The 22,480-nt window shown below is 47.6% G+C and overlaps 1 protein-coding gene across 1 annotated transcript in view; it reads left to right on the forward strand.

The window, feature by feature from the left end:
* ESYT1 (extended synaptotagmin 1) overlaps positions 1-22,480 on the forward strand; it is a 429,479-nt gene that overhangs the window by 238,406 nt on the left and 168,593 nt on the right. Inside the window, exons 15-18 of the mRNA XM_085600294.1 lie at positions 19,202-19,288; positions 19,379-19,528; positions 20,308-20,463; positions 21,997-22,173. Of these exons, the coding sequence (XP_085456420.1) occupies positions 19,202-19,288; positions 19,379-19,528; positions 20,308-20,463; positions 21,997-22,173 (570 nt within the window). The remainder of the gene's footprint in view (positions 1-19,201; positions 19,289-19,378; positions 19,529-20,307; positions 20,464-21,996; positions 22,174-22,480) is intronic.

Raw genomic sequence — 22,480 nt, forward strand, 5'->3', positions numbered from 1 at the left:
ACCAGCTTTTTGTTGGGTACGTGGGCGCTAAGAAGGGGAAAGCTGTGCACAAACGGACCATCTCTCGGTGGGTCGTTTTGTGTATAAAAATTTGCTATTCCTTGGCTAAAAAGGACCCTCCTGTTGGGCTGCGCGCCCATTCTACTCGGGCCACGGCGGCTACTACTGCCTTGGGACGGGGAGTCCCTTTGCAGGACATCTGTCAGGCGGCGACGTGGGCTTCGCTACACACGTTTGCCAGGCATTATTGCCTTGACAGCCAAGTCCGGAGGGATGGCTTCTTTGGCCGTTCTGTCCTCCAGGACTTTCTGGTGTGATCTTGGTTCGCAGACCCACCACCGGGGATGGTATTGCTTGGGTATCTATTCTAAGGTGAGGAATCTAACTAACGTGTTTCTTTCAGATGAACAAGTTACTTACCTTCGGTAACGATGTATCTGTAAGAAACATTAGTTAGTTAGATTCCTCACCGACCCTCCCATCCTCCCCGTTCTGCGAACTGACATCTAGGGTTAAGGTTGTCCTTTCAGGCCCCTAGATTTTATTTTTGGCACCAGTGTCGGTCTTTGCATGGCTCTGCGTTCCTGGCGCGGAAGGCTATGTACAAGAACTGACGTCAGCGCGCGAGGGCGGCGTCTAAGTACTCCGACGACGTCATCCCGGCGCACGACGCCGACGACGGACGCGGAGCCGCAGACGACGCCTAGCGACGCGCAAGGGGTATTGCTGACGAAAAATCTTCCGGATCCAGTCTGACGCCGGGGGATATTCTAAGGTGAGGAATCTAACTAACTAATGTTTCTTACAGATACATCGTTACCGAAGGTAAGTAACTTGTTCTTCAGTAGCGGAGTCGGGGAAACCATGTTATGTTCTATATATAGGTGTGGCAAAGTGTGTGAGCCATGTATCCAGCCATGCGCATGCAGTGTCTGTGCAGCCCTGTAGTATCTCCATATCTGAGGCGTTTAGTCCACCCTCTGAGTATGGTTTGACAAATTGTCCCATTTAACACGAGGTTGCCTCCCGGCCTAGGCAAGACGAGTTAGTAAGGAGCGCACATTATTAAAAAAGGATTTAGGTAAACTAATGGGAATATTCACAAAAAGAAAAAGAAACCTAGGGAGCACCACCATCTTCATTAATGCGATACGGGCCACCAGGAAAAGTGGGAGTTTAATTTACTTCTCAATGACTTCTGTTGATTTTTGTGTAGCGCATCCATAGTTTTCTGACAGTACAGTCTTGGGTGTTAGTATGTATCTTAATGCCCAGATACCTTACCAGGTCCGTGGTCCACTCTATAGGAGAATTAGTGTGAATGGGGGTAGTGTTTGCCGTTAGGGCAAAAATTATTGACTTATGCTAATTGAAGTATAGACCTGAGTGTTGCCCAAATCTCTCTACCTCCTGCAGCATTGGCGTGAGGTTTAGCTCCGGATTGCGCACATAGAGTAATGTATCTTCAGCATAGGCTGCAATAGTTAAGCAATATTGCAGTGAGTGTATGCCTCTATATGCATGATATTCGTGCATTGCACACGCCAGAGGCTTTGCCACCAAGGCATACAGAAGGGGGGAAAGGGGACAACCCTGTTTTGTGCCTCTAGCAATAACTATTGGACGCGACAAAGAGCCATTGACATGTACATGTGCTACTGGCTGTGCATAAAGGACCTCCACCTGTTTAAAAAAATATCCCCATGCCCACTCTTCTCAAGACGGCATAGAGGAACCTCCACTCTACCGAGTCAAACGCTTTCTTGAAGTCTATAAATAATGCTGCAGCTTTGACATTCGGGTTGATCCTTGCTATGGTGCCAAAAAGAGTATGCATATTGCTCATTAGCAAGCGCCCCGGGACAAACCTGTCTGCTCTGGCCCCACCAATCTCGGCAATAGGAGTGCCAACCTCTTTGCCTGCACTTTGGCAACAGTTTGGTGTCTGTAGGAGGAACAATGTTCAGGGTGCTTTCCCGGTTTTAATAGGGTCATCAGGGTGGCCTCCCTCATAGTTGGTGGCATCACGCCCTGTATAAATGACTTTCGATCGGAACTTAGAACAGCTAATATGAATTTACATAATTTGGAACCTACCCATGTGAAGGGCCACCTGTTGGACTGTGTGTTCTCAAATATGGGGCACCTTCAAACAGGCCCCCCTCTTCCCTTACCCTGGTCTGACCATTTCCTTGTGGTAGGGGAGCTCAATGTCAGCCTGGACTCTTCTTGTTCCCGGCCGCAGAAGTCCCCCCCGATCTATAAGAGAATTTGGTCCCAACTCCCTACTGACAGCCTCTTGCGTTCCCTCGCTGAGTTCAGTCCCCCTCCTGGCCACGGGCCTTTGGAGGCCGATATCGCTTTCCATGACTGGCTTTGCCATGCGCTGGATGCGGTTCTGCCTGTAAAAAAGTGTGCCAATAAAACTAACAGTCATAAATCATCTTGGTACACTCCGGAGCTGGGGACGATGAGAAAGAACTGCAAGAGGCTTGAACGGGAATGGCGGAAGGACTGGGCCGCTAATAGTAAACATAACTATCGGGAAGCTATGAGAGCTTATAAAGCCGCACGGATCTCCACCAAGGCCGCCTACTTTGAGGAGCGAATAAATAAGGCAGGTAATTCTTCAAAGGAAGCCTATAAAATTCTCAAAGAGCTTATTACGGCTCCCATCGCCCCAGCCTCTCTGGCGGAGAATCCCAATAGATGCAATGAGCTGGCCCAGTTTTTTGATACTAAAATACAAAATATCCTAGCTAGTCTTCCCCCGAGTTCAGGTAATATGAGCACAGCAGCCCCGAAGGGGGTTCTAGGCATGAAGGGTTTTAATTCTATCTCCCCCATTACAAGGGAAGCTTTCTGTGAGGAGCTGTTGGCCCTGAAGAGTGGCTCCCCGCTGGATCCTATGCCTATCCGGATCCTCAAACATTGTGTCGATCTAATTGTTGGCCCTGCAATGGACCTTCTGAATGCCTCCTTCATCCATGGAATTGTTCCACCAAGCTGGAAGCAGGCCATTGTGAAGGCCCTATTAAAAAAGCCTGGCCTTGACCCCATTGATTTGGCAAACTATCGCCCTATATCACTCTTGCCGGGCCTGAATAAGATCGCGGAGAAGTTTGTTAATCGCCAGCTCTCCGGCTTCCTGGAAGACAACAATTTATTAGGCCGGTCGCAGACTGGTTTCCGCCCAGGCCATGGAACAGACACGGCCTTGCTAGCGATGGTGGAGGAAGCCAGATGTATCTTAGATTCAGGAGGTTCTGCAGCACTGGTACTCCTGGATCTAAGTGCAGCTTTTGATACGGTGGACTATAATATTCTGATCCACCGTTTAGGAAATATTGGAGTAGGGGGACGGGCACTACAGTGGCTTCAGTCATACTTGAGTGGTCGTTCTTATCAGGTTGCCGATGGCGATTTTAGATCTTCGCCTATTCCCCTCCAGTGTGGAGTCCCGCAGGGCTCTTCGTTGAGCCCTACGCTTTTTAACGTCTATATGGCCCCGCTGGAGGAGGTGGTGGCACCCTTTGGAGTGACCATGGCAACCTATGCAGACGACACTCAATTGATTGTTTCCCTGTCTCTTTCAGAAAGCCAGGGGGAGAAGTTCGCTGCCTGCCTCACCAACATCGTGGCTTGGATGGCGGAATCCCGGCTTAAACTGAACGGGTCAAAAACTGAGCTAATGATTCTTGGCAATTTGTGCTCGTCACTGCCCAAGTGTATGTGGCCTGCCAGCATGGGAGTCCTCCCGGCCCCCAAGGACACCATAAAAAGTCTTGGGGTCTGGCTTGAACCTGAGTTATCTTTCATTACTCAAGCCAAGCGAGTGGCGGGGACGTGTTACGGGCTGCTTCGTTCAGTCCGGAAGATCCTGCCGCTCCTTCCTGACAACTCCAGGAGACTTCTTATCCATGGTTTGGTGCTTTCGAGGCTGGATTACAGCAATGCCCTCTTTCTAGCAGCACCTGAATCCACTCTGAATGTTCTTCAAAGAGCTCAGAACGCAGCTGCGCGGATGCTTACTGGTACAGCCAGGACCTCCTCAGCTCGGCCTGCTTTGGAGGCCTTGCACTGGTTACCAATAAGATCCCGCATCAAATTCAAATCCCTCTGCCTGGTGTTTAAGGCTCTACAAGGATCTGGGCCCCCCATTCTTAGAGATTTGATCCGCCCCTATCAACCCTCCCGTGCCCTTCGCTCTGAAGCTGGGAACCTTGTAGCAATACCCAGAGCAAAAAAGGTGAAAACAGGTGGACGTCGTTTTTCTATTAATGCGGGCCATCTCTGGAATTCCTTACCAGTGGCTCTGCGTAACGAATCCAACCTGACAAAATTCCGCAAAACACTTAAGACCCTTCTTTTCCCTTTGTAGGTTCCTTCTGATGTTCTGGGACAGTGGCTTAGTGTATTACTTAGCGCTGGGACGCTCAAGGGCAGCCATGCGCTTTAGAAATCCGTTTTCATTTCATTTCATTTCATTTCTTAGCCATCTCTTCAAAGAGATTCACCAAATGCGGGATCAATTTGTCCTGTTATGCCTTATAGAAGGCCACTGTTAAACCAAGGGCCTTTTCGTTAGGCATTTCCTTTAATGCTGCTAACATTTTCGTTGGTCTTAGCGGCTCCCTGTCTTTATCTTCCAACCATGTCATCGCTAGATGTGCAAGATATTCCTCGTCTGATTCTGAAGCAGAAGACCCCCTTGAGGTATATAAGCCTGCATAATAATTGTCAAAAGCCTCCACTATCTCCGGTGTGCTGTCTACCAGCGCTCCACTAGCATTATATATTTTTGAGACATAACCGTTGCCCCTGGCAGGCCTAACTACTGCTGCCAAGGTGGCGCTGGGTCTGTCACCTTCTGCCACTGAATCAAGCTATCCTGGCTGAAGAGGGGTGAAACCCCGAAACCGGTCCTAGGATGCTTGTTTCCAGTCCAGGGAGGACCTGGCTTGGCAGTTAGGGCTGGACTGTTCCTATGAGGCACAGGGTCAAGACTGATTTGCATATGGCTGGGTTCAAACTGGAATGGCATGGTGAGCAAAAAACGATGGATTTAGGCCCAGATCTCTGTACTGGGATGAATGTATGACATTGTTCTGCATTCTGTCCATCAACTGTTGTTTTTGCATTTGTCACCCCGAGTGGGACGGGTGTGCTCAGACGTGGGTCCTGTGCTCTCCATGCCACTGGAATCAAGCTATTCTGGCTGAAGAGGGGTGAAACCCCGAAACCGGTCCTAGGATGCTTGTTTCCAGTCCAGTGAGGACCTGGCTTGGCAATTCGGGCTGGACTGTTCCCATGAGGCACAGGGTCAGGACTGATTTGCATATGGCTGGGTTCAAACTGGAATGGCATGGTGAGCAAAAAAACGATAGATTTAGGCCCAGATCTCTGTACTGGGGTGAATGTATGACATTGTTCTGCATTCTGTCCATCAACTGTTGTTTTTACCTTCTGCATACACCCTGGCCGTGGCGTATTTCCCTAAGTGTTTAACTTCGGCCTCTGCCAATTCGTTATACTCATCAATTTGTGCTCTGATTTGTGCTAGAATCTGGGGATCTTCACCTTCTTGGAGCCTACGCTCCAGCGTTTTAAGCGTGTGTTCTACCTTTTGTAGTTGAGTACAGATAGCTTTTAGAACCCCTGCATGTTTAGCAATCATCATTCTCCTTATGTATATTTTAAAAGTCTCTCAAATGGAGCACATGGTGGATACACTGTCCAGGTTTGTGACAAAGAATTTGTCACTTGCATTGCCCAATTCTGCACAGAAAACTATATCCAATAACGAGTATTGAGGGAAACGCCACATATGCACTGTGTTGCACAGGTTGGGTAGTGTAATCTGTAGAATTACCGGTGAGTGGTCGGAAAGCGTGCGCGCCAAATGTGTGCAGTCTTCTATGAAAGGGAGCAGAGCATGTGAGGCAAACCAATAATCTATTCTTGTATGTCTGTCGTGGACAGAGGAATAGTGTGTTTATTCTTAACCAAGGGCGAGCGATGTCGCCAGACATCACAAAGACCTTCCGCTTCCGCAATGCCGGCTATGGTGCAAGCTGCGCGTGATGAACGTCTAGGACCTATCCAGATCAGGGTTCTATATGCAATTAAAATAACGTCCAGAGAGAGAGCTAACTCTGAACCCTCATATTTGAGTACTTTTAAATCTCTGGCGCGTTGTAAAGCAGCATCCCTGTCCCTATAGTTCAATATTCTTGCAATCAGGGGGTGAGGTGGGGCTCCTGGCGGGGTTCTGGGCCAAAAGTGCGGTTTGCACATTCTATAACGAACACTTCTGAAAATGTTTCTCGGCCCAGCATGGACACCAGTTACTGTTCGACGAATAGCTCCATGTTTCCAGTAGCTGTAGTCTCAGGAAGGCCCAGTATGTGCACGTTGTTGTGCCGAGAACGCGCTTCAAGATCTTCTGCTTTGTCGCGCATCGATGTCAATAATTTTGCCATTTGTTTCTGCACCATCCCCATTTCAGTTTGGGCGTCTTCAGCTTCGTATATTCTGCGCTCCGCCATGTCAAGCCTCTCGGCGTGTTTGTCCACCTGTTCGGGCATATGGTCCAGACAGTAAGCCGTTAGTCTATCTTGCCGTCAATGAACGCCAGACTCTGTTGCATAACCGCCAGGATATGTCGGATGTCTTCCCCAGTGGCATTTGATTCCTCATTTTGGTCTGCAGGTAGGAGATTAGGATCTTCATCTCTATTCCTGTTCGAATTGCGCTGATCAAACTGGATTTTCGTTTGTGTTTTATCTCCTTTCCCCATGATATACACTACCATAGGGCACCAGGCCACTCTTCAAGGACTTTGCGCTGTGTGTCCAGCACTACCGGAGCTCAGGCTCGGCACAGGGTTGGCATCCAGTCCCCAAATTAATGTTTATTGCTGTGCTGTCAAATGAAGTTGTGCGCTGGACCACCAGACCCCACCCGCTCAGCAGCCAGGCCCAACCAGGGTCACGAAAGGAACCATACACTATGTCGGGCTCAGGCCCAGACTATTTTTTTCACCACTGAAGTCTTTGTCTCTGCCGTTATGCTAGGATCCATCAATTCTATGTCTAGGCGCCACAGGTCAGGAACGAAGGGAGAGAGGGCACAGCACGAGGAAAACAGCACTAAACTCTAGACCCAATCGTCATGTATCGCAGAATGAAAGAAGGGGGAGGGCGCCACACAGCATACAGAAGTGAGCCCAGGCACTTTCCTATCCACTGGATGTTGTTAGGAACAGTGTTCCATCTGCCCAAGAAATGCAGCACTTCATTCCAGGCCTCCCAGCATGCTCCCGGGCCCCGACACAACTCCTTTGTGTATGGCGGTATAAGGCGATTGCTTTTCCGCCCTCACCCCCAACAGCAGGACTCGATGGGGCCACTCAATCCTTGTGACCAGTTAGGCAGCGTCAGGAGGATTGGAAACACAGCTGCACGTGAGCGCCTCTAACCGCTCGGTCGCAGCACCACACGTCAGGCTGCACCAGGCACCACGAGGATCCAGCGCAGTCGTTTAGCAGGCACTGCACAGACTGCAGATGCCGCTGCATCCGAGCCAGCCGCAGCAATTCCGGCCGGGGGGCAGGCGGATATTGTTCACCTCGCTGTCTTCGGGACGCGACACAGGAAAGGGCTTCCCGGCTACGCCGTACGTCCACCGCTACACAGACCGCACCGAAGGCATCAGGTAGGCCTTGGATTCGTCACTTGGCACTGCACGGAATGCAAGCCTAGCTGAACTGCCAAACTTACATGGTCTGTAGATTATATCATGCTGCACATATTACACTGCATAGCACATCTCTGTCTGCCTGGATACTGCTGATAAAGGTAGGATAATGTGAGCGGCCGCCGGAGCGCGCTCAGGCTGCGGCCATCTTTGTGTCAGGCAAGCTCCGCTCTCTAGTAGGCATTGTTTCTTACTACAGAGTGTGTGGACTCCCACCTGCAGGGGGTCAGAAGCTTGTCTTTGGTAGCAGACTGGACAATACCAGTCAGCCAGCACACTAGATACTGGTAGGTTTTTTCTGGGGGCTCCTCTAAGGTGCCCTCTGAGTGCATGTCATAATAAATCTAGTACTGGCAACAGTACAGATTTATTAGGGCAAGGTGTTTGATACCAAACACAATAGGTTTCAGTAAAGCCATCATGTAGCTGGGAAACTGGTAATGACCAGTGCCCAGTACATATACTTAAGAGGGCTTCCCTGTTCACCTGTACCATCTAGTAGTTGAACTAAAACAAGGTCATAGCTGCTCATGCAGATATGCTCTCATGTTTAATATTATGCACCCTGGCTTGGGGCTACAAGGCTCGCTGTAGGAATGGCTTGCATTTCTCACATGCAGTGACGTTGGCAGGGCACACAGTGAGTGTGGCATGTTGTGTTTTCACTTATGGTTTTCACCATAACACGCAATGGCAGCCTGCTTGCAATTTGTATGGGGGTCCCTTGGGGTGGCATAATACATGTTTCCGCCCTTAGGGACCCTCTTTAGCACCAATGCCCTATGGACCAGGGGTACCATTTACTAGGGACTTGCAGGGGTGATAAAGCATGTGCCAATTGTATCACAATTAGACCATTTTAGCTTGTCTTTAGGAAATGAGCACTGGCACTGGGGCCTGGTTAGCAGGGGCCCAGTGCACATCAGTCAAAAAACAGCAATACAAGGAGCAAAAAGTGGGGGTGACCATGACAAAAGGGGCCCTTTGCTACACAAATCCATCACCATTAGAATATTCCCCAGGCATCAGACTGGATATTGAAACTTTTGAGCAGTAACTTTGCGCGACAGTAGGTGGTGCCATGCAGCTCCACACTGATTCCATTCTGCTCCAGTAATGACGTCATGGATTGTAGTGAGGTTGACTCTGATGCTATTGAGACTGATGGCCTCCTGAATCCTGTTGGTCAAGCACGCCAGGTGGCAAATTCTGGCTCTGTAGTGGGATCTAAAGTCTCAGTGGGCCCAACATCAAGGGGACCTCTCCTATCACATCCAGATCTTGGAGGAGACTAAAAGATTTGTAGTGGTGGGTACTGGACCATGATTGGGTCAGTGGCAGACCCATCTCCATAACCCACCCAGATTTGACAGTGATGACCGATGCGTCCCTTTTGGGTTGTGGCGGCTACCTGGGAGAGGTGGAGATCGGAGGCCTTTGGTCTCCAGTGGAGGCCTAGCTCTATATCACCCTCCTAGATCTGAGGGCCATCCGCTTGGTGTTGAAAGCCTTCCTTATTTCCATCAAAGTGACGCTGGTGCAGGTGCTTATGCACTACACAACCGATATGTGGTATTGCAACAAGTAGGGCATGGGGGGTCTTCGACCCTGTGCCGTGATAGAAATGGCTGGACCATCAAGGGATCTTCCTGGTAGTGAAGCACCTGACAGTATCTTTGAATGCCTGGGCAGAGGAGCTCAACCATTGATGCCTAGTGGATCACAAGGTGCAGTTACACCCAGAGGTAGCTGTAAGGTCTCTTCCGTGAATGAGTAGAGCCATAGCCTGATCTGTTCGCCACTGCCGAGAACGTGCAATGTCAGCAGTTCTGGCAACTTGAGTTTCCAAGGTGCCTCATCTTAAGGAACACATTCCACCTCAAGTGGAACTTGGGACTCCTGCACTCCTTCGTGCTGATACCACTCCTGCCCTGAGGTATGAAGAAAATCAGGATTGACCTAGACCAAGTCATCGTATTGGCCCCAGATTGGGCATGGAGAATATGGTATCCAGATCTCCTGGGTTTGAGCATCTATCTTCTGATCAGATTGCCCTTGTGGGATGACCTGCTGTTGCAGCAACAGGGTAGGGTTCTACACCCAGGCCTTCTAAATCTCCATCTTCATGCATAGAGATTGAGCAGCGATAGTTGAACATCTTCGACCTTTCCCCGCAGGTGGTTGATGTCAACTTGGCAGCCAGGCGTTTCTCAACAAAAACAGTATACGCCTGTCGTTAGGAGAAATTTATGAATTGGTGCGGCATACGCCAGATTGACTCACTCCAGACCAAGTTATCTGACATTCTGTTGATTATTTTGTTCCCTGAACAGCAAGACTTTGCTCTCGACACAGTTAAGGGGACCTTTTGGTTCTTTCGACCTTTTTACAGTTGTCGGACCAGCCCTCAGGAACAGCTCCTTTTCTTGGGCTCCATGGTGTAGCCTGCCACCTTTGTGCCCAAGGAACCACTGCTAAATTAAATGATTACAATATAATTTACCAGTGTGCATGCAAACATGACTTTCATGTTTATATGAACTCTGCAGTGTGTAGGTCAAAGCTCTCAGCCTCTCCAGCAGGCTTCTGATAACAGTAGGGGTTAAGAGGGGGCTGAACCATGATCCAACTGCAGAGTGTTGTTTGAAAATCCAGCACTCTGTAGATGGATGTCTAGATTGCACAGGTGAGGGACGTAGTTCAACTACAATCCCCCAACACAGGCACGATCTGTTTTAATTAGCCGACATACTGTGCATGCCTCCTGTAGCCCACTATATCTGCTAAAATGTGGCTGTCAGGGCTCAGGTTACTGCATCCCTGTGGCCAATGAGGAGCCACACAGTGCAGCAGGGGCAGGATCCCAAGCATTGTCTCTGCTTCTTATAGGGCTGTGCTTCCAGTCCTGTCAAGCAATGAGAATGAAAGAGTGAGAATCAATGAACGAGAGTGAATTTGAATAACAGAATGAGTAAAACAGTGTCAGTGAGCTAGAAGAGTGAGGGGGAGATTGTGAGAGGGAGTAAGAGTGTTCTATCAAGTGTGCAGCAGGTGTAACCATAGCCCTGTTGCACCTGCATTGGCTGCCCTATTAAATCAGAAATCCTGTAGCACAGGAGTTCAGATCAGAGCCCCTGTCACCAGTAGGTTTGAGTGAGGTTCAGTGATTGTGAAAGTGTGTGGAAGTGCAATTGTGAGTGAGAAACTGAGCAAGTGAATGAGCACATTTGCATGTGAGGGCACCAAAGGCAAAATTTAAAACAGTGAGGTGAACCCGTGGCAAGTATTACGCCTCACCACTTTCAGGGATCACCAGCCACCACTGCCAGCCCACATTGTTTAAATAATCGGTTGTGATGTGTTTTTGAAAGGCCTACAAAATTAGTTTTCTCCTTTTGTCATGCCACAATGGGATCTTAACTTAGTCCTCACATATTTGATGTGTACCTTCTTTGAGCTGATTCACGGTTGTCCCTTGCTGCTCCTCACCATCAGGATGGTGCCATCACCTCGGCGAGTGAGTGAGCTTTGATCTTGTTGTGTTCACTCACCATACACCACCTTCTTCTCATACAAACTGATTCTGCAGATTCAGGCATTCTTATTGCCAAACGTTGTGACACCGTTCAACGTAAGTCAAGCCCTCACCCTGCCGACGTTATGTGCTCCACCTCACCTCTCTAAGCAGAAGGAGACACTCCATCGCTTGGACCTAAAAAGAGTACTGAGTTTTTACATCGATATACCAGAAAATACTGGGTGGATGATCAGCTCTGTGTGATGTTCTCCAGGACAAGAAAAGGCAAGGAGGGGAAGAAACTGGCCATTTCCGTCTGGATCGTGCTCTGCATTAAGATCTGCTACGCACTGGCCAAAAAACAGCCTCCAGATGTATTGTGAGCCTGTTCTACCAGGACCAAAACTGCGTTGGCACGCACAGTTCCTGTCCTGGACATCTGCCAGGCAGCTATGTGGGCGTCGCTCAATATATTCACAATGTACTACTGTCTGAACACCAAGGTTCGCAGAGAGGGGCATTTCGCCCACTTGGTCCTACAGGACTTCTTGGTTTGAGCCAATTCACCTACCCACTTCCTTTTAGGTACCGCTGTTGTACCTATTCAAAAGGTGACAAATGTGCGGTTAGACGTCTCTGTCATAAGAACAAGTAACTTACCTCCTGTAACGCTCTTTCTGGTTAAGACTCTATCTAACCACAGATTCCTCACAGACCCTCCCATCCTTTCCTTTCTGTGATTTGGGCTCCACCCTTTAATAAGATCCTGTCTAGGAATCTGCATGATGACCCACCCAGTTTGCTGTTTTGGCTCTATATCTGAGGGAGCGAACAGCGTCAAAAGCGACTGACGTCAGCACACAGGAGAAGTGCCTATATAGGCTTCAAGTCATTACCAGAGCGGAACGGCGTCCATGCAGAGCCATACAGCACCACTTCCTGGCAAACAGAGGTACTGCTCAAAAGTTTCCGTACAGAGTCTGACTCTTGGGGAATATTCTAATGTTGAGGAATCTGCATTTAGATAGAGTTTCTACCAGAAAGAGCATTGCTGAAGGTAAGTAAATTGTTCGTTACTCACATATAGCCACTGGAAACTAAAACATTTCTAGCATTCGCAACAAAAATGTTAAATTCTGTTAAGGACACGGAGGCGAGGATTAAGCTTCTCTTTCTTTACTAGCTCCAAACAGCAGCCCATCCAAACATTAGAGAAGCAGTAGAAAATACTTATGTAAACTACGCATCCCATGAATCCCTTATACCACACCCCCATACCACAGTCCACCAGTCATATCCTGCCACAGTTCCCACATTTGAGAGACACCGTCTTGACTGCCTCTTTCTTTGCGAATAAACTTAAAGTCAGCAAGATCTGAAGAACCAAAGCCAACGATGATGGAACAGCAGGGACTGCAAAGCCAACTTGATGGCAATCAATATCAAAACAAAATCTTTCCAGGAAAACGGGGTCCAACCGTTCGCCATGAAGCGACTCTTCACCAAAATCAACTCACTCCTGCTTACGTTCCGCTCCTGAAACGCGATCCTCATAGACCTCCAAACATCGAACCAGAGTTTCTCATTGTGAGGGAAAGCTGGATAATCACTTCACCTAGACAGAGTCATTTTCTGTTTCGAAATAGTAAAAGAGACACCTTCAGGAGAAAATAACTACCTGCTAAATCCAGAGCTCTCACATCTGGGACCCGTCCACACGAAACGAAACACAATAACATTGTCCATTTTGCAGGCAATTGTTTAGTAGATAACAAAGCATACTAAGGCCTTTGTTCAAAAAGGTTCAGAACACAGTTAACATGCCATAACAGAATATATCTGGATTTAGGCGGATTAATACCTTAATGCCTTTGAGCAGTGTACAAATCAAACGATGCATCCCAACCGGCTTACCATCCACCTGGGTATGACCAGCAGATATGGCGGATCTGAAAATTATTTACTGATCTGTAACACAAGTCGAACGAGGCTCATTCTGAATTAAAATGGATAGCATCCTTCATTCTGACATAAAAGTATTCGCATCCTTCATAAAATTAATAACATCCAGATTGTGTTGCAAGCACCAACTCACCCACTTTTAGCATGCTGAAGCATATTGCTTGTGGCTGGCTGGAGCCCAAGCCTGTTGTATCAAGCGGGCAGCAACCTCTGAAATTCCAGCGCTCTGGCCATGTCTCCCAAGATTTTCCAGGCCATGAGAGCCACCTGGTTCTGCAGGACAAGAGGATGAAGCATTCCCGCCTGGTCCGTCAAAGCTCCGGGAACACCCAAAGAGGAAGCGGGAAATCCGTTGACATCTCCAACAGAACCAGAAACCAAGATTGAGTTTTCCGTTGCTTGTTTCCATCTGACTTTTGTCGCAACCCTGGGGATCATCTCAAAGGGGGGAAATGCACAGTTCACCTGCACTGCCCAATCATGAAGAAAGGCATCCGTAGCTAGCACCGCTTGGTCCAGCCTCCAACTGTAGAAATCCCTTAACTGGCAGTTCAGTCTGGATGCAAACAGATCCACCCTGCAGGGACCCAGAGCCTGATGAATCATCTGCAAAACATGGGGATGAAGCCCCCAATCGGTGGGATCCACCAGAAATCTAGAGTTCCAATCCACCACAATGTTGTCCCTGCAAGGCAGGGATTCTGCTACCACTGTGATCCTTTGTCGAAGGCAAAAGTGCCATAAGTCCTTGGCGATGTCTGCCAACATCAGAGATTTGGTACCCCCAATCTGTTGATATAGCAGACCGCCGAGACATTGTTCATCCGCTTGGGCTTCTTGGGAGATAAGGTTTTGATAGAGAAAGACTCTGCCAACAGTTCGAGACAATTTATGTGGAGGCTGAGTTCTTCTGGTGACCACCAACCTCCTGTGGAAAACTCTCCACACAGGGCACCCCAGCCCCAACGGCTAGCTTTGGACTAGATGACCATATTTGGAACAGCCCCGAAAATGTGCTGTAGCCACCATGTGAGCTCTGTTTTCACTTCCTGAACAGTGGAACCTGACGGTCAAACGTCATCCTTTGTCGAAGGTGCTAACTCTTCAAGTGCTGGAGAGCCCTGTAGTGCAGCGGGCCTCGAAAGATTGCTTGTATGGAGGAGGCAAAGAGGCCCACCAGCCATGCCACAGATCTCAACGAAAGAACCTGCTTGCACAGTTCCAACTTCAACTGCCTCTTGATCAACTTCATTGTCGTAGCTGGGAGTAAAAGCTGGACCTTGACCAAATCCACCTGGAAACCTAAAAACTCCAAATTTTGAGAGGGAGTTGCCACTGATTTCTTGAGGTTGAGAATGAAGCCCAGCTCCTGCAGAACGGATGTAGTCCACGAGAGATGATTAAGGTATACCAAGACTGGGCCTTCAGGATCATGTTGTCAAGATAGATGATCATTCACATTCCCGTCACCGAGAGCCGAAGAGGAGGACCAGGTACTTAAACCCTTTGGACCGCCACTGGAATAGCAGAAAGCGCCTGGAAGGGGCAAAAATGGGGACTGTAAGGTAGACATCTTTTTGGTCCAAGCGGACCATCCAATCTCCTTTCTGGAGTAGATTCCAGAGAAGATGAATACCTTCCATATCAAAGTGGCGATAAACCTCCCATTGGTTTAAATGTCTCAGATTGATTACCAGACGTTGACCGCCACCCTTCTTCTGGACGAAAAAGATCGTGCTGCAGAAGCCCCTGGGATACGTACAAGAAGGAGCAGTGGTTTGCTTCCTTACAAGGTCTTGAATTTCAAAGTATATAAAGCTCATCTTATGTAGGGAAAATGGAGAGGGGGAAGATTAGAGGACTGAACGGAGTTGAAGGAGCCTCATTCTGTAACCCTGGAAAGTATCGAGAACCCAAGCGCTGGAAACAATGTACAAAATGACGAATTTTGCCCCCCAAGGGAAAACAAGGAAAAGGAATTACCTGAAAACTGAACATTGAAGAAGACTTGAGAGCCAGATGCAACACACCTGTTGAAGTGACCTCTGAAGCCCCTTGATCTTTAGGGGAAGAAGCCAGCTTAAGAGCCGTCCTCCCTGTTCCCTCGACGTCGAAGCCCGGAACCCCTCTGGGGGCCTTGTGAGAAGAAGCAGACAGCCAACTGCCCTCGACCTCGGCTGGCCCATCTGAAAAGGACCTGAAAGGTCTTCTTGAGAGAGGTCTACGCCTTGTCAAGGGTGGTAAATGTGTTCACAAACTTCCCAATATCCTTTACGAAATGATCCCCATACAGCTCCTCTTTCAGACATGGCTAAATAAACAAGTTTGGGATCAATCCTTATCAGGACTAACCTCCAACTCTCCGAAGAGAGTGCATAGGTGGCGTTACCAAGGAGATACACCAACCGTTGGGCCCAACCTGCGAGGACTTCAGGGTTCACATCTCTACCAGTCTTCTGAGCCCTGAGAGCCAATTCCAAGATTTTTGCCAGGGGGCTAGAAACGTCAAGCAGCGAGTCTTGCAAGGTTATCAAGACCCGTTCAATACCCTTCTTGGGGTCACAAGCATATTTCTTTAGGAAAGTGAGCATACTTGGGTCTATGTCCGGAATCTCTGCTGTTTTATGCGACAGGTCGGGTCTGGGACCCTTCGCTCTGAGGCAGTTACGCACCTCTTTTTGAAAACCATTGTGGGGATAGGCTTGCATGCAGTCGGCCACCGCAGGGGTTGGGGTCCAGTCATATGACCTCGGATGGACAATATCGTCCAAAAAACAAGGGGTTATGAGGAATGGAAGTAAGAGAACCGCCCGGGAGGGAGCTAGCAGGACTCATACGTTTGTTAACCGGGGGTCTGCTAAGGTCAGAGCCGGGGGAAGAAAGTGCGTTAGAAATTGAATCAGAGTAAGAAAGGTCACTATACGTATGTCCACACAAGATGTCCTATGACAATCCAACAATGGGCTCAGCATGAGGTCACTCTGCTGATTTAGACTGGGGGGAATCTGAGAGTGCTAAAGAGGTGGACAGGGGAGAGTTCTTCTGGCGTCCACCAAACTTGTTAAGGCACTCCGTAATGAGTTGAAAGGTCACCGACAGCTCCTTACCCAAGGAGCGTTACACAGAGTGGTCAATGACCTCCACCAGGCCATTATCATTTCAATACCCTTCATCCTCCTCTGGCCTGTAGGCCTCATTTTCTTTGGTGTCAAAGGGCTCACAGTCAGACATGATGAGAAATATAGGGGTGGGGAGTGGGGCAGAAGAAAGAGCTGGCCAGCAAGGCCACAGATTAAATACCCCCAGAGGGGAGCAAGAAGAAGCAAGGCTACAGGGGAAGCACAAAGTGCAGGGTCCAAAGTTTTGCAGCCCTCCGAGATTCTGCTGTACAGGGCGTCATGCGGGAGCAGTAAAACAGAGCCCCTGTTGTTACAGCCTGGGAGAGAGGTGCCTCATTGCAGCAGTGGAGGAAGTCTGCGCAGAGCTGCTGAGTGTGTAAAAAGCACTGGCAGCATAAACATTAAAAAAGAGACTACGCATGGGTAGCCCAATTGGGCTATCTGCACACCCTTCGCTCCCAAGCTGAGCTGCCGAAGCAGGAAGCAGCCTGCCAATATTGAATGGGGGCAGGCACAACGTGTGTCAGCAGAAACGGTGGGGGAGGGACGCTGGGGGCAAGCCACTCGAGCCAACACCTGATCAGGCACCCCTGCAAGCTGAGTAGAAAAGGGTGGGAGCGCCCGGCTCGCCCCGCTATGAGTGGTTTAAGCACCAACTAAGAAAGCAATGATTGCATACATATACAAAAGCACATGAAGAGAACAATCAAAAAGGCAGAGCAGCAATACTCTGAGAGACACGTATCTGACTGTGGTGCAGCTAAGAAAGATAGTGTCTCTCAGTTATGGGGATGACTGTGACAGGATATGATTAGTGGGCTGTGGTAAGGGGAGTGATATATGGGATTTATGGGGAATGTGTAGTGAACATAAGGTTGTTCTACTGTTTCTCTTATGGTTTGATTAGCTGCTTTATGGAGCTAATAAAGAAAGAAAAGCATAACCTGAGCCTCTGGTCCTGACACAGAATTCCTTCTGCTCCCGTAGCACTGCATTACTTCCAGCTCCAGGCTGCCTCTTGCCTACAGTTAGGCCGAGTAGCTGGATGTGACTCAGTTACTTTGTGCAAGCACAATTCACAGCTTCCAGATGTCACAGAGTTTCTTCAGAGTTGTCCCTGGTCTTATGTCTGCACAGTAGACAGAGGACCAGATGTACGACCCTTACATTTTGCGGTAGCAAACGGGCCAATTTCCCGTTTCCGACCGCAAAAAAAGGTTGTACATCTGGCCCAGCGTCTCTTCTCGTCCTTCCGAGTCTGTCAAAGCCAGTAGACAGTGCCTCCGCCTTCCCAGGTGTAAGTTCTGATCTTGGTGCAAACATCAGAGTCTTTGCCTCCCACCGAATAGCTCTCCTTTTAGATGCTGGTTCGCAATGAAAGTTGAACAGTTTCAGCAGAATTTTCCTAAAGGTCAGTGCCAAACCAGATATAACTGGTGAACTGTTCTGCATAACAGAGAGAGTCTTTTTGGTGCCTTGTTGAATCCCTGACGGCCACCAGGAGATTAGCTCACTCCGATCCTCTGTTAGAAACTCACTATTTTTGGTGTTTGCAGTTACATTTTTCTCACAGTGTTCTAGCAGTTTCCCCTCTTCTTCCACATTCTGAACCACATACATCTGCAGTCTGGCTGTCTTCCCAACGTGTTCAGACTTCCAGCCGTGTTCTGTGTCTTGGGAGCACTCACATGGCTTGGCTTTAGTGGCTAACAGACCACAAACGACCTCCAACTTCTTCCTTCTAGTTTTTGCCCAAGTCTTGTCCTGCATGAGTAGGCTATAGACTTTACCACATAAAGTATGTCAGTGCAATTTAGAAGCTTTTATCTCAGACACTATCAGGTATAACATATAACAAGCCTAGCAGAGGTGGGGAGATGTTCCTACTTTGATCCTCTTCCTCCAGCCACTCCCGAGTTTACCACAGGTTTATGACTTATTCGTAAAATTCTGTAAAGTGAGTGGTCTGGCTGGAACTTTCAAAAAGTCACAACTGTTAATAGTAAACAATGGAATGCCCCTTGAGAAATCCATTTAAATGTGATCCCTCCTATGGAAACAATGTTGTTCTCACCAAAATTGGCTTGGTGACCCCTGACCATAAACATCCCTGGAAAAGCATGCCTGAACCAACTGAACCTCAGTTCTTCAAATTCTGCTATCCCTTACCCATTTGAAGCTTCATTGTATCAGCAGGCCTAGCATTCCCCTTGCTCATTCCATTGCTATTTCATCTAAGTTCATTCAAAGGATGTGGTGTTGACCCCCATGCCACCCCACTCTGCCATCTTTGGGCTGCAGGGCCCTGTGGGCCATTGCAAAGGAAACCAGGCCCGGCTCTTTTGCAGCTCCTTCATGCAAAGAACAGGCAAGCTGTATGCTTGAGAAACAAAATAAAGTACATTTACATACAAGTATGATAAACGTATGACAAGTCTTAAAATCTCTCTCCACATTTTAAGGAACGCTTATGAATTGAAAATCTGGTTAGTGATTTCTCAGTGTGCAGATTCAAAATACTTGTAGTTTCTAACAAAGACAAATTTGGGAAACCAATCGACAAAGCAGATTTTAATGTAGTGATCTATGAATTATGTCTGTGGCAATCTGCTGGTAATTATGTGAATGCGCTTGATGAAGGAGATGTTGGGAATAATGTGAGTTCTAATTTTGGGGTAGCTACAGAAAATAGCTAAGAATGCTGGCTCTAGGGATCTGTTGTAAATAGTGTAAGAGTAGTGGCTTTGTGGTAGCTCTGGGCCAGAGTACAGGACATTTCTTTGCTTCCCTTTGCCACACACACTGTGCATGCACTTACTCAATGAATCTTTCTTCACACCCACAGAATGTCCAGAACACAGTTAGCCCCGTCTGGGAGCAGCCATTTGGCTTCTTCGTCAGTGATCCACAGATCCAGGATTTGGACATCCAGGTTTGTTTCCTGACCATGGTATTACTCCTTTACACTTGGCACCATCGTCCAAAAGAGGCCCTTCACCCAGCTATTCTTTCTGTTTTACAGGTGAAAGATGAGGATCGTGAAGTCACTCTAGGCTCCTTGAAGATACAGCTGAGTCGTCTGCTAATTGCTGAAAACATGACACTAGATCAAGCCTTCCAGCTGGAGAAGTCTGGTTCAGGCAGCCGTATCTACATGAAGCTTGTCCTGCGGGTGAGTGTGAAAGGTCTTCACAGATCCGAAGCCAAATGTACCCCAGGAAGTCTCATTGAGCTTTATTTTGTAAAAGCCAGGAAATGGGAGAAATCTGTTTTTTTATCCTGTCAAAACTTATCAATGTATGTTGGGTGTGAGCTTCAGTGCCACCTTTTCCAGACGTTGAGGCTTTTCATTGTGCTCTGGCTGGAGATTTAAGGAGAGGTAACTTCTCTGGTTTTCTCTGCTACACCGTCAACATGGCTCACGGAGAGACATTTTTGCTTTCCTGACAGTTATTGTGGTGATCGAGGCCCAGTAGTAGTCCCTTTTACGAGTGCGGCTTTATGTGCAGTCTAGATGTACATTGGGGAATCTCAAAAATACCAAAATATTTATCACAGCCCATGTAGGCTGGCTTTTTGTGATGAAAATGTGTTTCGGTGAGTAGACTGATGGAACTGACATCCTTCGTGCTCAGAAACGTGTTCATTGGATTTTAGCCAAATACTCTTGACATTGAGAGAGGCACAAGTGAACAAGACCTCACCTCCTGTGCCCACACTGAGACCTGTTGATAGAGGTCTTTTTGTGCATCATCCGAGGTCTTGCCTATGACCCACATCATTCTCTGTCAGAACCTTCATAGGTACTGCAATCTTGGATCTGGATACTTCTGCCCATGGCAGTTCCCTGCCTCTCCTTCTCCATGGAAAGATCTAGGGCTTCACCTCTAGTGGTGAACCACCAATGTACCTCATCGCTGTTGTTGTAATTGTTTCTATTTTGTTCTGCAGATTCTGTTTCAAGATGCTCTTGATAAGGTCGTGACCCCTTCACCCAGATCTGCCGGAGGGACACCAGAAAAGGAGCAGTCCACTTCATTCCCTACCATCAACACAGAGAAGCCTTTACCCACCATAACGAGCTCCAACATCAGATTTGGGAAAGAGGTACCAGTACTGCCGCTGAAGAGCATTTAAAGTATGTAGAACGGTACATAGTGGGTATGACCTGAGAATGGCCACCTCCCTTTCGTGCATTGAATAACTGAGCCAGAGTGTTTACTCTTTATCGAGCATACTGCTGATCATTGCTGCCTACATGGATGTCACTTTGTTATAGAAAGTTTTTAACTCCATGTCTTGCAATATACACATTTGTGTTCGGACAAGAATTGCAAAATCTGTCCCTCTATTTTCGCTGGCAAGGAGCATCCCTGCTGCTTTAGATCTCTTTCTGTTGCCATCAATTTCTCACTTTCATTTTAATTGAGTTTTTTATGTAGCACTTGGGTAGTTTCGCAGATTATTTAAAGCATTTTCAGAAAAAGGGTTTGGGCGCTGCACAAAGAAGTGGCCATCCATAGGCTTTAAGCTAAGACTAAAAGATGACTCTTCAGCTCTCTGCAGAGTCTCTGGAAGTTTTTTTGGGAAGCACAATAGAGTTCAAGGAGATAGAGTATTGCGTGTAAAATAATCTTTGGCCAAATGGTTTGTATGCAGCTGTTTGCATGACCAGATAGTTCTGATAAGCTTGTATGGGTTGTTCACCTTGGTGGTGTAGTCCTGTGTCTTTTTATTAAGTGGAATTTGCACAAGACAGAGTGTTCTGAATTGGTATGCTTCTTTGATTTGTAGCCAGTATAAGGCAGTCGGTACAGTATGATATCCATATATTTCTGGTTCCTTTGCATCCTGCTGATGGTCTTGTCCAGGATTACCATTTAGAGGGTGTTACAGTTGTCCAGTAGTTAAGAGGCATTAGCAAGAACCTGTGCAGTCCAGCCAGAGTAGATTTAAAAATTAGAGGATTTCTGCTACTGCAGTTGTCAGTAATGCTGTCAAATGCTTTTGGAGACTGCACTGACATCCGGTATGATGTTCAGCCTGGAGTCAGACAGTGGTACTGTATCTATTGACTATTTGTTGGGGGATAAGGATGTTTGAAAGCTATGGAACAAATCAGAATCTTCATATGGTTTGCATTAAGGCACAGTTTTTGCTAAGACTTTCATTTACAGTTGTACAAAAAGTAAGCCATGACTTATTGATGCTCCTCTGACTCTTTGTTTCAGTTCTTGCTGAGCGTGATCTGCATACTTGTGCTAACCAGCATAATGGCCTCTGATGACATGCTCTTTTTTATAACTGCCCTTCACTTCACTGATTCCCTCCTTGTGTCTTTAAATCTATCCTCTACACTGAACTTAAGAATCTGTGTTGCCTAAAAAAATCCTCTTTCCTTGAAATCACTCCCTCAAGCTCTGCCGACATTCCTACCCCAACTCCTTAAAAAGAATGAATCTCTGGTTCGTTATGCATGGCTTGTGATTTTTAATATTTTGATGGTACATTTTCACCCACTCCGGTATCCCTAGAAGAACACAACTTCAGGGCAAACAATTAGTGTGAGATTGGAGAAGCGGCTCCAAGTATGACAAGGAAGAGCAACGCATTCACCTTCTTCTGCCCTCCTCTGCACAGAACGCCCTCCGGATCCACCTGGTGGAAGCAGAGAATCTCATCGCCAAGGATAACTTCATGAAGGGGTTGGTGAAGGGTGCCTCCGATCCATATGCTGTGATCCAGGTCGGAGGAAAGAAATTTCGTAGCCGTGTAATCAAGGAGAACTTGAACCCCCGATGGAATGAGATGTACGAGGTAGGTGCACCTCTATCTTGTTTGTCTGGGTGCTGTTGACAGGATTACAGAATGATATACAGCTCCTGGAGAAATGCAAGTCTGCCATCAGGTTTCTGATGTGGCGTCACAGGCTGACCTTAGGTTCCTAGAGTTATTGATATCTGACATGAATTGTCTTGAGTATGATTAGTTTGACTGGTGTGTCTAGCAATCATGTATCTGTCTGCTGTCATTTTCTGAAAGTGAAATGCTATATATATTCATGTCTGGATCTTGTAGTGTTTGAATGAACATCTAACAGCTTCTTGGAGTGATGTCACAGCCT

The sequence above is a fragment of the Triturus cristatus genome, chromosome 4_2 (assembly GCF_964204655.1).
Source record: "Triturus cristatus chromosome 4_2, aTriCri1.1, whole genome shotgun sequence".
Taxonomy (NCBI): Eukaryota; Metazoa; Chordata; class Amphibia; order Caudata; family Salamandridae; genus Triturus; species Triturus cristatus.